This window comes from Maylandia zebra, linkage group LG2, assembly GCF_041146795.1.
Source record: "Maylandia zebra isolate NMK-2024a linkage group LG2, Mzebra_GT3a, whole genome shotgun sequence".
Lineage (NCBI taxonomy): Eukaryota > Metazoa > Chordata > Actinopteri > Cichliformes > Cichlidae > Maylandia > Maylandia zebra.
Genome location: NC_135168.1, coordinates 20,598,705 through 20,618,977, shown reverse-complemented (window position 1 = coordinate 20,618,977; position 20,273 = coordinate 20,598,705). Strand labels below are relative to the sequence as shown.

The window sequence follows — 20,273 nt, the reverse complement described above, 5'->3', positions numbered from 1 at the left end:
ATTCTGTCCAAAGACACACGCAGCAGTTTATTCTGATGCACTCACAGCCGAAACGTCACCACAGCACCAAACAGTGAGCTGAAATGATGAAGCTGAAGTGGATTTAAGGTGGAAAGTTGTATAGAAACATTCTCTTGTAATGAGAGAACTTAGTAAACACTTCTTCCTGGGTTCGGTGCCCTTCAGGGATCACCATCTCCTCCTATCCCAGCCTCCTCTGCGGTCACACCAACCCTCTGCACGTCCTCCTTCACTACATCCATGAACCTCCTCTGTGCTCTTCCTTTCTTCCTCCTGCTCGCTCCATCGTCATCATTCTTTCCTATCGGCTTTCCCTTTGCCAGCCATAGTTCCTACATTTAGAGTCCCTGCTCTCACCTCCACGCTCCAGCCTTTCCTTCTCTCTCTCTGCCTCCTCCTTCTCCTCCTCTTCTGTCTTCCGCCGGTGCCCTGCTGGTCAGCAGCACCAGTGGCGGCCGTTGTTAACTCATGCCCCGACTGATCCGGTACGGAAATCTCATTCATTCTACCTAATTTGCCCGGGGTGGGCACCGGCACTGTGGGGGCAGAGCTGTGAAAGAATTTAAACATAAATTTTCTGTGGCTGAGAGAATGAAATCAAATCAGCAGAGAAAAAAAATGAAACAATTGGATATAAATAAATGTGATAATCGCATTTTTTTAGGATGTTTGAGCCTTTTTTAACATTTTAAACTGAACATTTATGATTTGATATCTGTTAAACAGGAGAACAGAACAACGCAGTGACCTACTAACATGTGCTTTGACTCATCATGACTAAAAGAAGGACAATGTTGTGTTTTATGCCAAATTTCTCCAGTTCCAGGATTTCCCCAAATATGTTTCAGGGGCCTAAAAGAGTCAGGGAAACGGGGCCTGAGTCAGGATTTACGCTCATGTTGTTATTCTGTTTTCAGTCCGGTCAGAGAGAAGATCTCTGCAATCAGTTGGTGACTAAACGTGCCGTTCATATCAAAGACTTGTAATTCTAAATGTCTGTTTCTTTCACTCTGGTAGATAAAGTACACTCAGGTTACGGTGGCTTCAGTTTCAAACTTTAATCTCACTGCTCGGAATAGTTTGATTTTTCCTCACGGCTGGACACATCACTGATACCGACGATTATTTCTGATGAGCCGCAGCGTGCTGATCAGGCTCGCAGTACTGGTCTTTGCCCACTGTGTGGCGCCCTGTGTCTGTAGACTGAGCCCTCCTGACTGCAGCTGCTGCTTGAAGTCACTTGTGAATTTATGTTTTTAGCAGCAGTGTTACAGAACAAAGCAACATCTGTGTTTCATGCACGACAGATTATCCTGTTTATTATGAAGAATTAATAAAGTCATTAAAGTGAAAAAATAAAACGCAGGTAAAGGTGTGTTTATCTTTGAATGTTGGAGATCCGTCTTAAAGGTTAAAAGGAGATTTAAATGCGCATGTGTCTGTGCAGCGTATGTCTAAATGTGCGTTTAGTGCTCGTGTGGTCGCATCCCGCTCGTCCAATCATTGTTCTCGTAGGTCTGCCTCGGAGAACAGGCCTGGCAGCGGCTCTTAAGCCAGCTCCAGGATGGTTTGAAGACAGATGAAGGGTACTCGATGAGGGACTCTGGAGTTCCACGGTTACTTGGAAGCAGTTCCAGGGGGTCCATGGTGGAGGCCTCGGGTGTTTTTAAGTGAGTGCCAGGGCATTTGGAGAAGTTCCTGGGAGGGTGTGGGAATAAGCAAGGTGCATCTAAAGGGAGGTTCAATGAGCTGCCTGACGTGCAGGCTGGATTCCAGAGCCGTCAGGTTTTTCTAATGAAGATTGTTATAATTAAAGTTCAGGTCATTTTCAAAGGTTCCAGCAAACAGTCCTGCTTCTGAGAAGACACCAATGGAAGGAGGTAATGACCTCCTTCCATTGGTGCTCTTGGAGTTGTTAGATGAAGTTGGAAGAAATTCTACCACGTGCGTTTTCCAGGATGTTTTCTTGAAGATGTTCTGAAATTCCAGGCAGGTCCAGGTTCACGTGCAGCAGTTTATTGGAGTGTTTTGACAATTGTGATGGTTTGAGGATGTTTGGGTGGTTATTAAAGTTTCTCAGGTGGTGTAGATGACAGTTTATCAGATGTGAGGGCTTTGAACAGTTTTCATTGTGTTTAAAAAAATAATTATAGAAGATATTGAGAAATTTTGTTTTCATATTCCAGGATATGCTGGAATTCAGGGTCAGCTCACTGGATTTTTTTCAGGCAGTTCTACGAGGGACATTTAGGTGATTTTTAAAGATTTGGGGATTTCTGTGTGGGAGAGAGGAGTTTAACTACAGGAGTATTTAAGGGAGGTCCTTGTCGTCTGGTGCTTTTTCTTAGAGGCTGGCGGTTCTTGATCTGTAGTTAATCGGCCTTTATGAGTCCCTGGAATGTTTCAGGTTTTCCAGGAAGGTTTCTTTAGCATATGCTGCAACTACAGGTGGGCGAGGTGCACCTGAAGCAGCTCCTGGTGCAGTTTTAGATCCTTGTTTGGATTTTAAGGGATGTCAGTTGACTTTTAAAGGTTTCCTAAGGGTCGTGGGGGTTTCAGCATCATATTTAAGGATTTCAAGGATTCCTTGAAAAGACTTCAGATTTGAGGGGCTGTTTTATTTGGCAGCAGGCTTCATTACCTTCAAGTAATATTAAAGAATCAAAAGCACCATCAAAATAAAACAAATTTACATTAAATGAAATTAATACTGAAAATTAAAAAACAGCTTTCATCCCCCACAACCTGTAAAAATGATTCTCAGGGTGGAAAAAAATAAATTACATTTATTATAGCGCCAATTTCATTAATAAACCTGAAATTTTATTTAACATAAGGTCACCACGTAAGGCACATAATTACAGGCTACATATTAAAGCTGTAAAATAATTTTTATAATGAATATTTTCGCGAGTCTGTTGCCGTCTGGTTTCTAATCCGGCCCGTCTTCATCACCCTCCTCTTCATCGCCAACATGTTTGCAGCGTCTCATTGACTTTTTCTCTCCCTACACAGAAGTATTTTTCCAGGCTTTCCAGACGTTTCTGTTTCCCTGGAGGGAGGCAGCGGGCTAAAGGAGGATAAATATTTAATCAGCGCTGCTCTGGAGTTTTTGCTTAATTAGAGGAATTCTGCTCCTGCCACGAAAACCAACAGAGATGACTGCTGCAGACGTCAGATCAGGCAAAACAGCGAGAGACGAGCTGAAAACGGTTATTACGGTACCGTTATCATTATTATCACTGTTATTATTATCATTATTATTATCACTGTCGCCGGAGGAGGCGTGACAGGTCTTGGAGGTGCTTCTCGCTTTGACTTTGAAATCAAACACACATTTTAAAGCGGTGTGAAATAAAACAGCTTATTAGCGGTTTCCCTCCGGGTGTGTGTGTATGTGTGTGTGAGAGAGAAAGAGAAAGAGAGAGAAAGAGAGAGTGTGTGTGTGTGAGAGAGAGAGAAAGAGAAAGAGAGAGAAAGAGTGTGTATGTGTGTGTGTGAGACAGATAGAAAGAAAGAGAGAGAGAGAAAGAGAGAAAGAGTGCGTGTGTGTTTTTGAGCGCCATATGTCCGTGCGTAAAAAGCGCACTCTGTTGTGGTATTTGCGTGCCGCCGTGTCGGTGAGGCTGCACGCGGGATGACAGAGGAGATTACTCCGCGTGGGGCCCGTTAATCCCGCGGGTTGGCGGCTTGTTATCAGGTTCGGGGTGAAACGCGGAGCGCGCGCGGGCCCGGAAGGTTCGGATGAAGCGAGGGTGCGAGGGCCGGAAGTGACGGCAGCAAGTGTGAGACGAGTGTCAGGTACCGGTGTACCTGCGTGGCCCGCTCTGGTCTCGCGCTGGTGTTGCTTTGATTCTTTTACTTCTTCAAACTTCATTTTTCACAGCGCGCGCGGCCCAACACGCGGAAACCCTTATTTGGCGCGCGGTTTGCAAAACAATGACGCAACGCGAGCTTTCAGCCAATGAGCAGCCAGAGGCGCGACCAGTATTCAAACGAGCGGCCCATATTTGGTGTCTGCCCCGCCCCCCCAGCTTCGCGTCGGTCCCCCGGGAGCTCCGGAGCCCCGGACCCCGGGAGAAGGAGCTCTCCGCCGGGACGGAGGAGCCATAAAGAGCCGGGGAGGGAGGGGATGAGATTCCTCGCTGCCCAATCCCCCTGCTCCCCCGGGAGCAGCAGCCTTCCTCGGCCCGGCCCTCCCTCTTGTTTGCTAATCATTTCATTTTACTCCTTTTTGAAGCGCTCGCCTGTTTTTTTATCCCACTTTTCATTTTTCCACAATCCGCGGCTGCTCGCCTCCCTCTGATCCCGGCTCTGCCGCTCCGTTCTCGCGGCGTCAGGCTGATTCTCCGCCGCCTCCTCTGAGATGCTCTCCCCGCTCTCCGCTCCTCTCTCCGACCGCCTTTAACTTCACACGGGCGCAGCTTTAAAGCCCGGACTGCTGCGAGCCGGGGCTGGGATCTAAAACAACCCCGGAGACACCCACAGGGATCCGGGGCTCTTCTCTGGATCAGGACCCGGTACTTTGGGGAAGCTCGCTCGCTCGTGTGCCCCCCCACCCCACCCCTCCTCCTCCCCTCCTTCCTCCTCTTTTCTCCACCTTAATCCAGGTGGTCCTTTGGCTTTTTGAGTGGCTGGTACAGGGAGGATTATTCTTCTTCTTCTTCTTTCGTGTTTCTGGTGAAGACAAAGCTCCCAGAAGGACACTTTGATGTTCTCCATCCAGGACAGCCTCCCCCGGGGGGCCCTAACCATGAAGGAGGAGCCGCTCCCCACCGGCATGACCCCGGTCCGCTCGTGGATGCAGGGCGCGGGGATTTTGGACGCCAACACAGCGGCACAGAGGTAAAAATCCCACAAAAGCACGCGGGCGACTTTTCGTGAGTGTGCCAGTGAGTGAGTGAGCGTGACAGTCCAGGTGAAGGTGGCAGTTTGCATCTTGCAGGATCTGAAAAGTGTCGCGCGCGGGGGGCAAAAAGAAATAGGCAAAGTTAAACCAGCGCGAGGACGATTCCCACGCGCTCCGCTCCTCTAAAACTTCAGAACGATAAAAATCCGGTTTGTAAAGTTTGACTGTGAGGTTCAGTGTGAGTCCGAGAGGCTCGGAGAATAAAAATGATCAAAGGCGGAAGCCTCCAAAATAATCAAACCTGTGGGAGCGCGAGGCGCTAAGCGCCTGGGCGCAGCTCCTCTCTGCCGGGGTCGGCTCCAGCGGCTGCCCGCCGCCTGCGCTCCACAAACCTCAGCGTGAAATACCGTCCACGGCTCCCACCCCGCGGACCAGAAGACACGGTGCGCACACAGAGCGCGAGGAGGCTCGAAGCCGCTGCCCTGAGAACAGCTCAGAGAATAATTCTCACGATCACAGCAAACCATTAAAACCCAGAATTAATTTATTAATAATCCCGAATTACAGAAAGTTAACCCCGCGTGAAGGAAAATAACCCCGCGTGAAAGTGGGTCACAGGTTAAAGGAAGCCGAAAGCAGAAAGTCTTCATTTAAAATCACTTTGAAACGATTTTTGTGTTTTTACTATTTTTTATTTTCAGGTTAAATTAATTTCAAACTGCAGCTTTAATTTAACAACAAAAACACTCATTCAGCTTTTAATTAAAATCTCGCTCTTACATTTTTTATACTGACAGTTTTTACATTTAGGTTTTTTCACTATAAACTCCACATTTTTATTTTTTTTCTACTGATTAAAACGCGACGCAGAATCTGAGAGTTTAAACTGCTTAAAGCATCTCCGGCTGAAATCTGACCGCCTCACTCAGATAAATCAATGCGCGCTTTTCTGCTTCAGGTTTAAATCACCTGAACACGAAGAGAGGAAAAAAAATCCATCAGCAGTCTGAAGAAGCTCCACAGAAACCGCATCCGTCCACGGCGTGGGATGGCCTCTGACTCCCTGTAAACTTTAAAACATCTCCTCCTGAATTTGTTCTGTGGTTTAAATCCGTCCGAGCTCCTCACCTGCACACATAATCACTAACATTATTTTCTCAGCTCATCAAAACGCGTCAGTAAAAACATAAACACATGGGCTGAAGCATATTTGTAGTTTATAAATCCAAAATCTTCAGTTTAATTTTAGATTTATTAATAAAATACCATTTTTAGCTTTAAAATAAGGAAGAATGAGATCTGAAGACTAAAGTGTGTGAAACCTGCACAATAAATACATTTTGCATACCTAATTTTGCACAAAGTGAAGAGCTAAGCAGATATTTATGACAGATTTTTTTCAGACCAAAATACAGATAAAAAAATATGTATAAAATAAAATAATTTGCCCTAAGCTGCAGAGGAGGGAGATCTCTGCACTTAATGCATCCAGAGACATCAGATAAAAAAAAAGAAGTATTGCTGCACACAAAACTCCAAACTGCAGATTTTTAAAATAAAATCAATATTGCTGGAGAAAAGCTGAATTTTATTCCTGTTTCTGGCTGAATTTAAACAAAGAGCAACTCTTTGTGTTTTGAATTTTACACTCTGAGGACTTTGAGGCAAACGCTCCTCACGGATACTTAAACTCTCCTGCACATTAACGCTGATCCCGAGCGTCCGTCCTTCATCCGCACGTTGCTTTAATAACTGGATTCAGTGTTTTTGTAGCCTCGCCGTTTCCCGAGCAGGTGGATCTGAGCTCATTACACCGAGTTGCTTCTCTCTGCTCACGTCCTTTAACTTTCTAAACATCCCGCCAGCTGATCAGTTTAAGCTTTTACTGCCATTGTCTCGGCTTTAAATGTAGAAACTCTCAATCACACAGAGGAGAGGTCGCAGACTGTTTCTGCTGCTTTAAAGAAAATCTGGAATGACTGAAGCTGCACATTTGTAATCTTAAAGCAGCATTTAGAAGTGGAAGCAAATGGACTCAGATGTGTACAGCGTGGGAAAGTTCCCACACTTATTGTGCACACGTTAATCACTGCTTTCTTTTTGTGGATAATATTTAAACGTCATTCAGCAAAAGCTTGAAAGTGACAAAAGCCGGAACGATGAGGAGGAAAGAAAAGAGGGAGAAACCTCAGAGGGATCCTCTTCCAGGACGGACAGATGTGCAGGAGATGCTGTGTGTGCAGCGCAGACAGATGGACAAAGAGTCGAGTTTCAGAAAGAAGAGGCAGAGCGGAATAAAGCACGTCACACCTGAGATGATTCAGATAATCTAACATGAACGAGGGTTTGTTTAATTCTGATGAGGGAGGTTAAATTCACTGCAGTTTGAGGGATTTTTAAATGTCAGGAAGAGGACGAGTGATGGCAGGCACTCCAGCTCCTTCAGCCTCTCACAGTGGAAAGCAGTCAGCAATAAAACAATAAAAAATGATGATCTGAGGGTAATTTTCCCCAATAAAAACCTCACTAATTGTCCATCACCCGTGCAAGCGTAGCTAAAGCTGCACGTGCTCAAAGGACACGGGAAAGAAATGTGGCTGAGCTTAGCGGGTCTGAGATGTTTTCTAACGTGACAGGAAACAGCGCCGCTGAAGCTCAGAGACACACGACCACACCAAGACTTAAACACGAGGAGCCAGTCAAAGCTCAAACAGCTGCATCTTTACTCCCGACAGAAATCAGCTTTAGACGCTTGACGGGAGGATTTTTATCCACACGTGATAATCTGATCACATCGAGAGAGGTTTCTGTATAAGACATGGATAAAAAAACACAAACGCAGACGAGCTAAACTGCACGTCTGCGTTAAAATCATTAAAACAGTCCAAACCTGACTGTAAATGTCAAACACAGTCCTCTCAGCATCGTCTAACCTTCAACGACGAATATTCTCCTGAGCAAACATTTTATGCATTTAGATTTAGACCTTTATCGTAACGATTACATCTATAAAATCTGATTCTTTATTTGATCATCGCGTGTCAGATGTCAAACCTGAAGAAACAAACAGCAGGTTTGGGGTGTAAATACGTCAAAAACACTCGTCCGTCTCAAAGCCCTCAGATTTCTGTGAAATCTCGCACGGAGTTTGTTAAATTTTGGGTCAGAAATTGTTTTCTGAGCGTTCCTAGGGAAACTTCCAACGCCGATAAAAAGCTTTAAATTATATTTAGACATTTATGATAATCATAAATCACTGAAAGGAGGGTTATCAGACAAAAAAAAGAAAAAACACAGATCACGAAGAAATGTCAGAAGGACGATGAGTGTTGGTGAAATAATAATGCGCAGCAGATGAAGTTCTAATGTGAAGAAAAACATGAAAACACACCAGTGAAGGTTTCACCTGCACGGCCTCCAGGCTCGTTATCAGAGCCACAGTGGCTGCACGTGAACTTTCATTTGAGGCAAAAGGAGACGTGTGTGATCCCAGCAGTAACAGCAGAGTGATGCAGTGCGAGTTCAGCTGAAAACAAATGAGGTCAAACTTTAATTTTACGCTCGCGTTTCAACGGTTTCTCGGCACATTTATATTTTTGTGTATTCAAAAAGAGAGAGCAGAAAGCGCTTCGGGTCGACTTGTGTTTTCATGTGTGTTGTTTTAATAAAAGCAAAGTTGCTCGATGGCGCTGCAGACGTTGGGTTTTTTTATTAGTGCAAAGACGTGCAGATGTGAGGGGGCTGAAGCCTTTTTTCTGCTTTTACATTAGGAAACTAAATCATCAGCACAGGTTCAAAGCTGATCTCCGTTAAGTACAAACCTCAAGGGGACAAATAAGTACCTCGTGTTAAGGTTCAACAGCAGCACCTCAGAGGGAACAAACCCGGCGAGGAGCCGTTTAACGTGATTATTTGTAAAGTAAATCAAAGACGACTCGCTGCATTTAAATGTGAGTGTATCTGGAGCTGGTTTAAAGTTAAAAACTGGACTTAAATAGACTGCTGGACGTCAAGTTTACATCAGTTTCACTCTGTGGACTCTCAGTAACTCGTGTTTATGTTGTATTTATGTTGATGTGAACGTTATTCATAAAGGTCAAATAGAAAACAAGCAGCTTACGTTCGACTGGAAGAAAGAACGTCGTCTTTACTGGATAGAAAAGAGAAGTGGTTCAGCTTAGCTGTATATCTCAGACCGAGTCTATTTATTTATTTCTTTAACTCCTCGTTTCCTCTGCTGTGCATCCACACACGCTGAAATCTCACTGAGGTGTCTGTGGGTTTAAACCTCCTGTGGAAAAAGTGTGACACGCAGAAATGAGCTGCTCGACTCACGAATGAGATGTTTTAATTTTCCCAGACTGAAACCTGGACACGTGTGCATTAAACAGACATGTTTTCATCCATAAGGACAAGACGGTGTTATTATATGTAAAGCAGTTAACCCTTTACACAGCAGCCAGTCGTTTATGTAATGATGAGAGTTACAATGTGGTTTCTTTGTGAGGCATTTATCAAACTACTGTTCTAATCTCACCTTTGTTCAAGCAGATAAAAATATTCAAAGTTCTGCAGAAATAAAATAAAAAGTCAGGTTTAAAGACAGAAGAAAAAAATGCAGGCATGAAAATAAGCTTGTGTGTAGAAGGCGGGGTGAAAAATCTGCAAAGGAGGTGATTAAATACACAACAAAACCTTGCAGTCCCACCGCCTCACAATGCAAATTTACAAACAGCACGATAAACTCATGTTTGGAGCTTTCTCTGAAATATTCAGCTGAAGTGATGCAGCTTAGCTGGAAGTGATCTGAGAGGGGTCAGAGGTCAGCTGGAAGTTTACCCAGCATCGTTTTGTAGATAAAAATACACCAGCGCTGTTTCCCAAAAACCCAAGAATGCAGTGAGTTAGAGGCGCATGTCATCATGGCGGCAGCACCGACGAGACAAAGAGAATAAACTTTGTTTCACACAAGAAAACACAAAAACTTTATCGATGAGCTGTTCCATTAGAAGTTCAGTGAACACCGTTTTAGTTTAAATTCACTGAAAGCAAAGCACGAAAAACACAAAGTGTATGGATCGCATGCAGTGAGGGTTACAAACAGTGTAATTAGATTACATTTGCTTTCATTAGTTCTTTAAAATGAGGCAACTTTAACGCTGTAAACTCATAAAAAGTGTTTTTTCTATCACAAACGCACAAGTGTGACCAGCGAGCATCCGCGTTCCTCTGGTTTGATTTTTAAAAAACTGAAACGCGGCAGACAGATTTTATTTTCTCGCTACTGAACGTCCAAAATGTTTGGAGATTTTTAACGATGGAAAATAATATAATAAGAATAATATCAACCATCATGCCAGAGCTTCAGAATAAAGCTCCGAATTCATGTTTTATTTTGAAGCCAGCCCAAAGTTTTCTTTATGTGAGGATGCGTCCTGTGAGCTGATGTGGTCAGGCTTATCGTGCAGGGATGTGATTGGACGCGTGAAGCACAGACACATGATGTCACTGCGTCCACATGCAGTCCTGTTATTGATCGCTTATTGGGACCTGATCGGGCTGAAATCAGGTCTTTCTCTGATTCAACAGCTGATCTCTAACTTTTCAAACGTCCTGCTTACCGGGCTGATTGATTTAACCTTTCAGTGACACGATCTCAACTTCAGTTTGAAAGGTTTAGGGGATGCGTTCTGATGTTTAATCTTTTTCTTCTTTTGCTTTCAGCATAAATCCTAAAATGTTATTGTTCTCAGATCAGTGAGAGAAACTTTCACATGACTGGAAACTAAAAAAGCTCTTCGTTCGAGGTAGTCTGCAGTGTTTTGTTGTTTTTGTAAGAAGACGTTTAGAAGCGCCGAGAGTTTTGAAAGTGTGGAGCTGCAAATCTGAATCAGTGAGTCGATCAGCTCCTGATCTGATCACTGAACAGCTGTAAGGTGTTTGATGCCGTGCATTAGAAAAAAAGGTTTACGGTGCTCTCTATTGATTAAAAGGCAGAAAGCAATCACACGTTTCATCCTGCAGTGTATTTGTGTATTTAGATGTCTAATCAATACCTGCTGATCTGCGGCAGCCACAAGGGAAGGTCACGAGCTGTTCATGCAGGAGACAGGAGTTCATGCTTTTATTTTGAAATTCTGTTTCCAGCTTTTACACCTTTTTAGAGGAAGGAAGCACACGTTCACATGATGTTTGGCTCCTGCTGTACGAGCGGGAGCAGGGAGGGAGGGAGCTGGCCTCCTGCTGAGGAGGAGGAGGAACAAACAGTGAAGAAGAGCCCGACTGTTGTATGGGCTCATCTGGAGAGATTTTATCGTGTTTCAGAATAGACGCCTTCCTGTTTTCACACTATATTTACTTCTAATCAGACCTCCTTTGCCATCATCTTAGAAACACGCCTGGTGAGCAGGTGATGAAACAGTGAGTGTGTGAGTGTGTGTGTGTGTGTGTGTGTGTGTGTGTGTGTGTGTGTGTGTGTGTGTGTGTGTGTGTGTATATGACAGAAGTGTTCACAGATGAACTCCTGACCACAGTCTCACAGCAGTCTGTCATTTCTAACCATCCACTTTCGTGCTCCATCATCCAGCTCAGGAGATTGTCCCAAAGATGGGGCACGCTCCGGACAGGTCTGATTTATCACAGGGCTGATTTACGTTCAGGTACACCAGGAAATTCATATTTTCTGCTTTTAAAGCAAACAAATCTGCATATTTCAGGCTTATTTTAGCACCAGACACAGATTTTTATAAAGTGTAGAAGTGTTTTTGGGATGTGTACTGTCTGTAGTAAACCTCCCACAGACTGAACCCCGTGTTGTTTCAGTCTTATTCCGTCTGCGTCTGATGCAGGATCACCGTCACAGTTCAACACATCTGAGCTTTAAACTTTAAGTCTTGGAGGAAAACCATTTTTTAAGGAGGTTTCCATCAAGGGCGACTCATCAGTTTAGGTTTGAGCGTACCTGACAATAAATAACAAGGAAGAATGTGCAAAAACATCATCGTTATGCTACGATGATTTTTTTTTAATGTTATGATTTCACAGTGTGGTGGGACAGTTATCACAGGAAAGACTGAAAAACTCGACCCAGGTCTTTGAGTCTCGTCCAAACCTTAACCTCAGTTATTTGTCAGATCCGCTGTTTCTTAAACAAACTTTGGGAAGTTTCTAATGAGCGACGACTTTTAAACGGTCATTTCTAGAAACTCTGTAGAAGCTGTAACGATGAGGGGGAGATTTTTCTCACGCTGTTGGCAGGTGTGTGTTTATAATGTGTGTGTGTTGGAGCTTCAGGTGAACAGATTTCCCTCGACCCTCCCTGAGAGGAGGAAACGGGAAGAAAAAGGAGCGAGCAGAGTGAGCGATCCGGTCCTCCACGCCCCGTCTTCGTCCTCTGGGGTGATCAGGGCGAGTGGAGGGGGAGGCGGGTGGCGGGTGAATAAACGTCGACATGGGGATTTCCCTCTTTGGCGTCATCCGTCATCAGTTCAATCATGGAGCGTTTGGCGTTCTGCTCGGCGGTCCCCCGTGGTGGGCGGATTGGTACTCGGAGACGGGCTGTGGCGTCTGGCAGTGATGGATTCTCGCGCTGAGAGACTCTTTTATCAGAGTCGTAACTCTCAGCGGCGGCCGCAGATGATGAAGAGGTCAGCCGAGGCCTGCGCCCGCACACCTTTTTCTCTGTAAGGCTTTACTCTCTGAGTCTGGCGAGGAAAAATGCATTTCCTCCTCCTTCTCCTCACTTAAGTTAAACTCTGAACACCTTAAAAAACAGCCGCCGCTGTCTGTAAATCCTGCCCAGCACACCGTCCTCCTGGAAGTGCAGTGGTAGAAACAAACGCCGACACTCTGCTGAATGTCAGCCGCCACGGGCAGCTCGGCTAATCACGGGAGGCGAGAAAGACAGGAAAAAAAGCTGCAAACAATTAACCCGAGAGGAGCAGGTGACCACGCTAATGGGCTCGGCCTGTGTGTGTGTGTGACAGGGTAAAGGATGTGTTTGGGAGGAAACAGCTGACTTCAGGAAACGTGCAGCTGTGTTAGCTCAGCTCTCATCCATCCTCAGCAGGGGAGGTAAAATATTAAAGCATCACAAGAAGACGTCTCTCTTCATAAACCCAAAGCCAAACTGAACTCTTGGAAGCGGCTTCTTGACCACAAAAGCTCAGATTTACAGAGCCCCGAAGGCACCGCGCAGACCAGAGTCGATGAATAAATGAACCGTTTCTTTCCCCCAGAGGAACTGGAGGAATGCACCTGAACGCAGCACGCATGACGTGGTCCAGAGAGCAGTTAAATCTACATGTGGACCTAAAAGTTCTGATTTTCAGACCAAAGAACCTGAAATGATGAAATATCTGCACATCTCATACTTCACTGTATTTGGAGCCGAGCGGGTCTCGTAACCCGACTGGTGCTCGGCTTTGTACGAACCCGCGCACTTCCAGGTTATAAAATTAAGTTTTACTCTCTGAAAGATCCAAACGGCCAAAATGTAAATTGTCTGATAACTCGGAAATCAACAGTTTTGCATTTTTCTTATTTAAAAACTGGAACCCTGAACGCACCAGTGAGGACAAACATGAAAAGTTTTGTTTAAATCGATTACTTTCGGGGTTCAAAATTTCAAGTTTATCTGTTTTTTCTTTCTGTTAGTTTTCCATACATACGTGAATTAAACTGGAATAATTACACCAAAGTTCAGACAAAGTTTTTAAGCAGTTTGTTTAACAAATCTCTTCTAAAAGAACCTGTTTCATACTGTATGCACACAAATATGCTTTTGTTGTCATTTGTGAATTGCCTTAAAATGATAAACAGAGGAGCTCCTGGTAATCAGATTACCTTGGTCAACCAGGAATACTTAGAAATTCTTAACCTTGAATGCGCAGCACCAACTGGATTAACAGATGATGCTTTTATCCACCAAACTCCATTTAAAAAAAGAGCTGTTTAACTTTTCGTGTAACACTCTCAGTGCGTGTGTGTGTGTTGGTTTGACGTTGGAAGGTAAATGTTAATGATTTGGTTGTCGACCGGTTGGTGATTTTAATCCTGTTTGTGTTTTTTCTTTTTATTCGTGCTAATCGAAGGTGAAACTGCAGAACAAACAGCTGCAGGTCGGATTTTGACGTCCGTGAAATCTCGTCTGCTTTTACACTTAGATGCATTTTCACACATTGAACACCTCACAGAATGCACTAATTAGCACGCGTACTCCTCTCACACACACACACACTTGGTCAGAAGTGTGTGTGCAGAAGCCCCTCAGCTTAAAGACTAATTTGTTGGTAATTGCAGCATGACAGGAGCAGCCATTCCAGCATCGAGCCACCGTTTCCCCGAGCCAGTCGCCCTAATTAGGAATGACACACACTATTAAGGTGCATAAATGGAAATCAGTCAGCGGGCGTTTCCTCCCTGACGGCGCCCGCCACCGCCGTTGAACCCACAGCAGACCGTCGCTCCACCAGAAACCACCCACAGTGCATTTCTCACGGCGTCATCATTCTTAAACTGAGAGGAAGAGTAGGTGGAGTTCCTCCAGGAATACAGCATAGAGCACACGTTCATGTAATCTGATTACTTTTAAATTATCATTACTCTGTGCAAAGTATAAAAAAACAAGTTGCACAATTGATGTAAAATAGGTGGTTTTTACCATGGAGTTTGGTGGTGGAGCTGAGATCGATGAATATCTGTCCAGCTTTGTCAAAGTTACACAAACTCACAGAGTTGCACGGGTGGCTCAACTCACAGTGATTTATTTTAGTGTGTTGTTAAATTCTCGCTCTTTGCTCTACCCTCATCGTACGCTCCACAGCGACGCTCCACAGCGAGGACAGCAGCTCATTGACTCCGTGTGCTCCTTCAGAGCTTTGCTCCAGCAGATGGGCTGAAACTGTATTTAGCGTGTGCAGACTGCATTTTATAGACAGTCTAACAACTTAGGTAACATTAGAGCAACACAAAACTTGCACATGCATGTATTCCAATTATTCAGTCGTGCAGATTATGGGAATTTTCTGGGATAAACGGCAAAACAGGAGGCGGCCCGGAGATGGTTTTAAAATACAGGAGAAACACAGGAAGTATGGGAGTGCTGGCAGGTCTGCAGATTTCTGTTTTATGAATCGCAGCTTCAGATGTGTGAAACGATGAATTTCCTCTTGGTGCTGAGACGTAACATAGCTGCTCCGATAAACGAGAAATGTAAACTTAGTTATAAAATCTAAAGTTAAAATATTTAATATCTACATGCACGGGACTGTGTGGTCACTGTACGTCCACAATATATCATTTGAAGTGTCGTACTGATCTGAGTGTTTTGACACTGTTTGCTTTCCATACATACCTGTGTTTACTCAGAATAATTAAACCTGAGGATCGGGAGGGGAGGCGGCGTTTGAAGATATGCTCTCAGCGCAGAGCTCGCTTTGCTCTGATGCTTTCAAACGGAATTTTTGTCCACACGAAGACGGACACGTGCGATCGCGCTCGGACGACCTGCTGGCCATCTCCTCGCCGCTTTTCAGCCTCGACTCATTAGTTCATATTACACGGCTAATAAGAGCTAACCGAACAGGTGTGTGTGTCTGCGTGTGTGTGAGAGAAACAAAACACACACGTCTGATTGGGTAAATGTATTCATGGGTAATTGTGCAACCTGCATAAATCAGCACACACACACACGCGCACACACACAGAGTAGTGCACAGGAACAATATGTGCATATTTTAACAAGCCGAACTCAATATCCACAGCAATTAGAGAGGAGCTGCTGCGTGTGTGTGTGTGTGTGTGTGTGTGTGTGTGTGTGTGTGTGTGTGTGTGTTTCTGCTAATTACATTCATTCTGGGCGGCTGCACAGGATGAGATTTCTGTATGTTCAACAGTAACGTGCTGAAAGAAGAAGGTAACCAAACAATCTGTTTTCTGACCTCACACCTCTGAAGATGCACCTCACCTGCCCGTTTGAGGAGGCCGACGCCGCGTCGTTGTTAAAACTTCACGTGTGCGTGTGGGGGTGTGTGTTTGCGTCCCTGCCTGCTGTTTGACAGCAGACCGTGCTCCTGGTGAAAGCAGAACCCTTGAATTGAAAACGAGCTCATCAGGATAAAATGATGTGTCTGTGATAAGTGTAGATTTGTGTAGTGAGATTACCTGAATGATGATTCAGCTAGCTGCTGTCGATGCTACCTGTAACAGCTCCCCTCTACATGTTACTGATGAGCGCGTCCTCGGGTTCCCATCAGCCTCGGCTGCTCTGCGTTTTTACCTGTGATCAGCTAATGTGCTAAACAGGAAGTAGGAGCCGGGTCGCAGTTTGGATTCAGAGCTGACAGAAGTTACTGCTACTCCTGCTGTGATGAGATTACCGTTCAGTGTGTGTGTGTGTGTCCTGTCAGGGTGTGTTTGCTGCGAGTTTGTTTCCAACTGAATCAGATTTAAACATCCACCGTTTATTTGATTAACATGCTGGCAGCCAGACAGACTGTGTGCATGTGTGCGTGCGCGCTGTACGGCTCATTAGGCCTGTGTGATGTGTGTGTGTGTATTTATATGTAAGTGTGTGAGGCAGCAGGCCACACTGGTTAAAGACTCAAACAGCGGTCACACTCCATCTCCTGTTTGATTAATGTCATGGTGTGTGTGTGTGTGTGTGTGTGTGTGAGATTTATTTTCCAGCTTGTGGAGGATTCGCAGTACCCGGTCTGATCATGAAAGCGTGGCTCTGAGGGGCCTGGTGGTCCTGCATCCAGAGCTATGTTTAAACAAATACACAAAACACTCATGAAGACAAAACAAACAGAAGGACACAAATTGTGTGTAAAGAGAAAGAAAACCTGTACAAAATGTGCAAAATAAAAAGAAGCAGATATAAAATTACTGAAGGACACACACACCTACAGCCAGGGTGTGTGTGATGGCTGCATGTCAGGTGTAAATGTGCCTCATGGTGGCAGCACAGTTTGTGTCTCCTGCTCACTTTAAGGTTGATTTATTCTGCTTTTCCTTCTTTACATATATGTCGTAATCTCCAGTTCCAGGGTGGATGTTCAGATTACATGGTGACAGATTCAGAAGTCATAGAGCGGTCAGGCTAAACACCCCATCTCTAATATGGTCATCTCAGGCACAGATGCCCTGCCTACCTGATCTTCAAATCTTGTGTTTATGAGGAGCTAAAAAAATGATCAATGGCACAAGTGCCAAAACCTGCAGTTCCTCTAACATCCACCAGAGGCTCCAGCAGTGAGTCAGTCCCCACAGACTCCCATGTTAAAGTTTTACAGCGGAGATAAACATGTTTACAGCCTGATACACAAACTGTCTGGTCTCTACAGTGAGAATTTAAACTCACCTGTTTAAATGGTATGATGGCTTAAAATGTGCGTTATTAAGAGCATGGCCTCTTTGACTGACAGGTGGATAGTGACACAGGTAGCTGTAGCTGCTAGCTGTCTGCTAGCTTCACCTGAACTGGACCGGGCTCTTACTGCATCTGACCAATACTATGGCTGCTGTAAGGCTACTGTACTAAAAGGGCGATTAGCAGGTATCTGAGTCTGTGAATCTCCCATATCATCTGTGGAAAAGTTATAACTTCATGGTGGCAGCTCAAACTTTAGCTCTGTGGCTTTAAAATGAAACTAGTCAGTTGGGTCACAGGTCGAGCTTTTATATAAATTCTGCATTAGAGTCAAATATAAGATTAATAAGGACAGTTCGGTATTTAACATAATTACCTGTAAATGAAAGGAGGCGACTGAATTTGAAAGGAAGTTGCGCAGATTTGCAGAAGTTTGGATGAGAGGCGAGTTTCGGCGGTGCTTGAATCCCAGAGAAGGAAAGACGGAGGTTTAACTCAGCCACCGTGAGCGTGGATATGAACTGACTGCTCCCTGCACCGGCTGTCTTGCTCAGTAATTGTTTGCACAGCGCTCAACACGACTCCTGCTGACCTTTAATTTCAGACTTTGCAGTGGAAACGTGCAGATCGGCGGCCCTCATTTGCCTTGTCGTGTTTGTTCTCTGTGTCTGTGTGTGTGTGTTTATTTATTTATTTTTCTCCTCTCTGCCTGTTGGCGTGTGATTTACACTCCGGGCATGTTCGAGCGAGCCGTGTGCCATCGATACTGTTTTTATTACACCTTGTGCCAAGTGCTAACAGCCGGATACGGGCGGCGCTGACGAGTGGATGCAGCCGCAATTAGCATAATTGAAATAATAATGCTAACGAGCCTTCTGAGTGGAGGCAGAGCAGAGAGGAGAGGGTGGCGATCGGCTGCGTGGACGGGCCGCTGCAGATCATTGTGTGTAATTGGGATAATGGGCTGGTTTAGTGGGGGAAACGATGCTTTTGATGGCGTTCGGGATGAAACAGGTGCCAAATTCACCGAGCCGCTTGTCTCGGTGTTTGTTTGCTTTAAAATCCACATTTATGTCAGCTTCACAGCGATATTAAACACCAGCAGGTCTGCAGGCTTTGGGTTTTATGACTCCAAAAATGTGCTTTTATTTAAGTTATATCTGAGAAAAGTGTGCAAACGCCCCAACGACTGAAGTGTGACAGGGATTCAGACATCCCAAACCGATGCCCTCCTGCTCTGCAGTGTCTTTGCACACTTTGAAAATCAGATTAGACTCAGCGTGGCTGATTCAGGCCTCATCTTGGTGCGTGATCGCACAGGACGCCTGTGTTCAGAAACGGACTCGATACCAGGCTCCGTTTTAATGTTGTGGCTCATCAGTGTATGTTTAATTTACCCTGTCATTTGAAGTCAGAGGTAACCTGTCCGTAGACCATCACTTTCCATCACTGATGAACTTCTGGAGTTCATCCAGGTCCAGATCAAGGAACGTGTTGCTGTGAGAGGGGCAAACGTTTCAGATGTAACTCCATAAAATATCACAAACTGATCCAGATCCAAGAGTGGAGGAACTCTCTACCCTTATTCTATCAGGTTTTCAGAGATCACAGCAACCAGGAGACAGAAAAATGAACTATTGACATTAAACCCATTAACACCAAAGGCTTCAAAGGCGCTTTTACTGAGAGTTTAACAAACCTTTGAATTTGGCCCTTTGCCTTGTTGGCTGCTGGCCTGTTGGAGACTCTGTCCCTCAGTGATTGTTGCAGTTTGAGTGTTTGTGAGCACGATTACTCTAAAAGCTTTGGACAGGTTTGCATGGGAATGACTTGGAAAGGAATAACTTTGAGCTGATCTGGATTTATCTCCAGGAATTTTTCGAAGGGTCGGAGTTGGATTTTGACAGTCGCCTTTTGTCATCCATGCTATTCGTAACGTCTACGGACAGAATCTCTAGGCGTAGAAAAAGTGGATGGTCACCGGTCGAATGGTGTTTTTGCTGATGATATGAAGGATTTTTAGCTTCCTAAAAATGAGCTTCCTCTGAAATGGTGCCGGGCACCACCTTAGAGGACAAGGTGAGGCGCTGAGCCGAGCTGCTTCTCCATGCTGAAAGGAGATAGCGGAAGTAGTTAGGGAAGGAGGCCCTGGGACAGACCCAAGACTCGCTGGAGAGATCATTTCATTTCCCCCTCATCCCCATCCGGTACCAACAGATCGCTGCCCCTCCTGTGCCTGGTTTTGTTAGAGTTTTCTTCCTGTTAATAGGAAGTTTTTACTTCCCACTGTCGCCAAGTGCTACTCAAAGTGGGTCGTTTGATATTTGGGGTCTTTACCTTATAATACAAAGCGCTTTGAGGTGACTGTTATGGTGATTCGGTGCCTTATAAATAAAATTGAAGTGGATTTAATTTATTCTCTCCTGGCTGGGAAAGCCTGCTGGGGAAAGAGGGTTTGGGTATCTGTGCTTTGGCTTCTGCCTCCATGACCTGGAGACCAGACTTCACAAGTGAATGTCCACTGAAATACAAGCAATTGGTACTATTATCAGGAACTTGGGGTCCAGGAAAGTAAATCAGACTCAGTTTTCTCCATCTTCATGTGAAAACTGACAGATAATCGGTTTTGTTTACTGACTCGTATCAAACACGGAGCCTGTTTGTGGGCTTTCGATGCTGTTTTATTGTTGAAGGATTTATTTTTTCGCTGTGTTTCCAGCGTAGCTCCTGTCAGGTGTATGAAAATAGAAACATGGATAAAAACAGATGCTTGTGGAGTTTTTTCCTTCTCTCGGGATCTCATTGAAAATATCTGTCGGTGAACGTGTTGAAGACTTGCTCGCTGTGATTCCTCTTGGTGTTATTTTTACTTTAACACTGTTGTGTTTTCTGACACTCAGCTGCTCTTATTCCCACCGAGCCCCCCTTAAAACCTGACCGACACACACCTGAGCTGCTCCTCCTCCTCCTGGAGTTTCTCTGCAGACTCTTCACTCGGCCAAACGCTGCGAGTTGGAGGAATTAGCTTTC

General features: G+C 44.8%; 1 protein-coding gene across 3 annotated transcripts in view; it reads left to right on the top strand.

Annotated features, from left to right (window-relative positions):
• Positions 1 to 4,134: 4,134 nt before the first annotated feature.
• Positions 4,135 to 20,273, top strand: part of LOC101485630 (transcription factor COE3) — a 140,497-nt gene continuing 124,358 nt past the window's right edge. For all 3 annotated transcript variants that reach the window (XM_076890042.1, XM_076890045.1, XM_004552027.3), the window contains exon 1: positions 4,135 to 4,866. In XM_076890042.1, the coding sequence (XP_076746157.1) occupies positions 4,733 to 4,866 (134 nt within the window). In that variant the 5' untranslated portion in view covers positions 4,135 to 4,732. The remainder of the gene's footprint in view (positions 4,867 to 20,273) is intronic.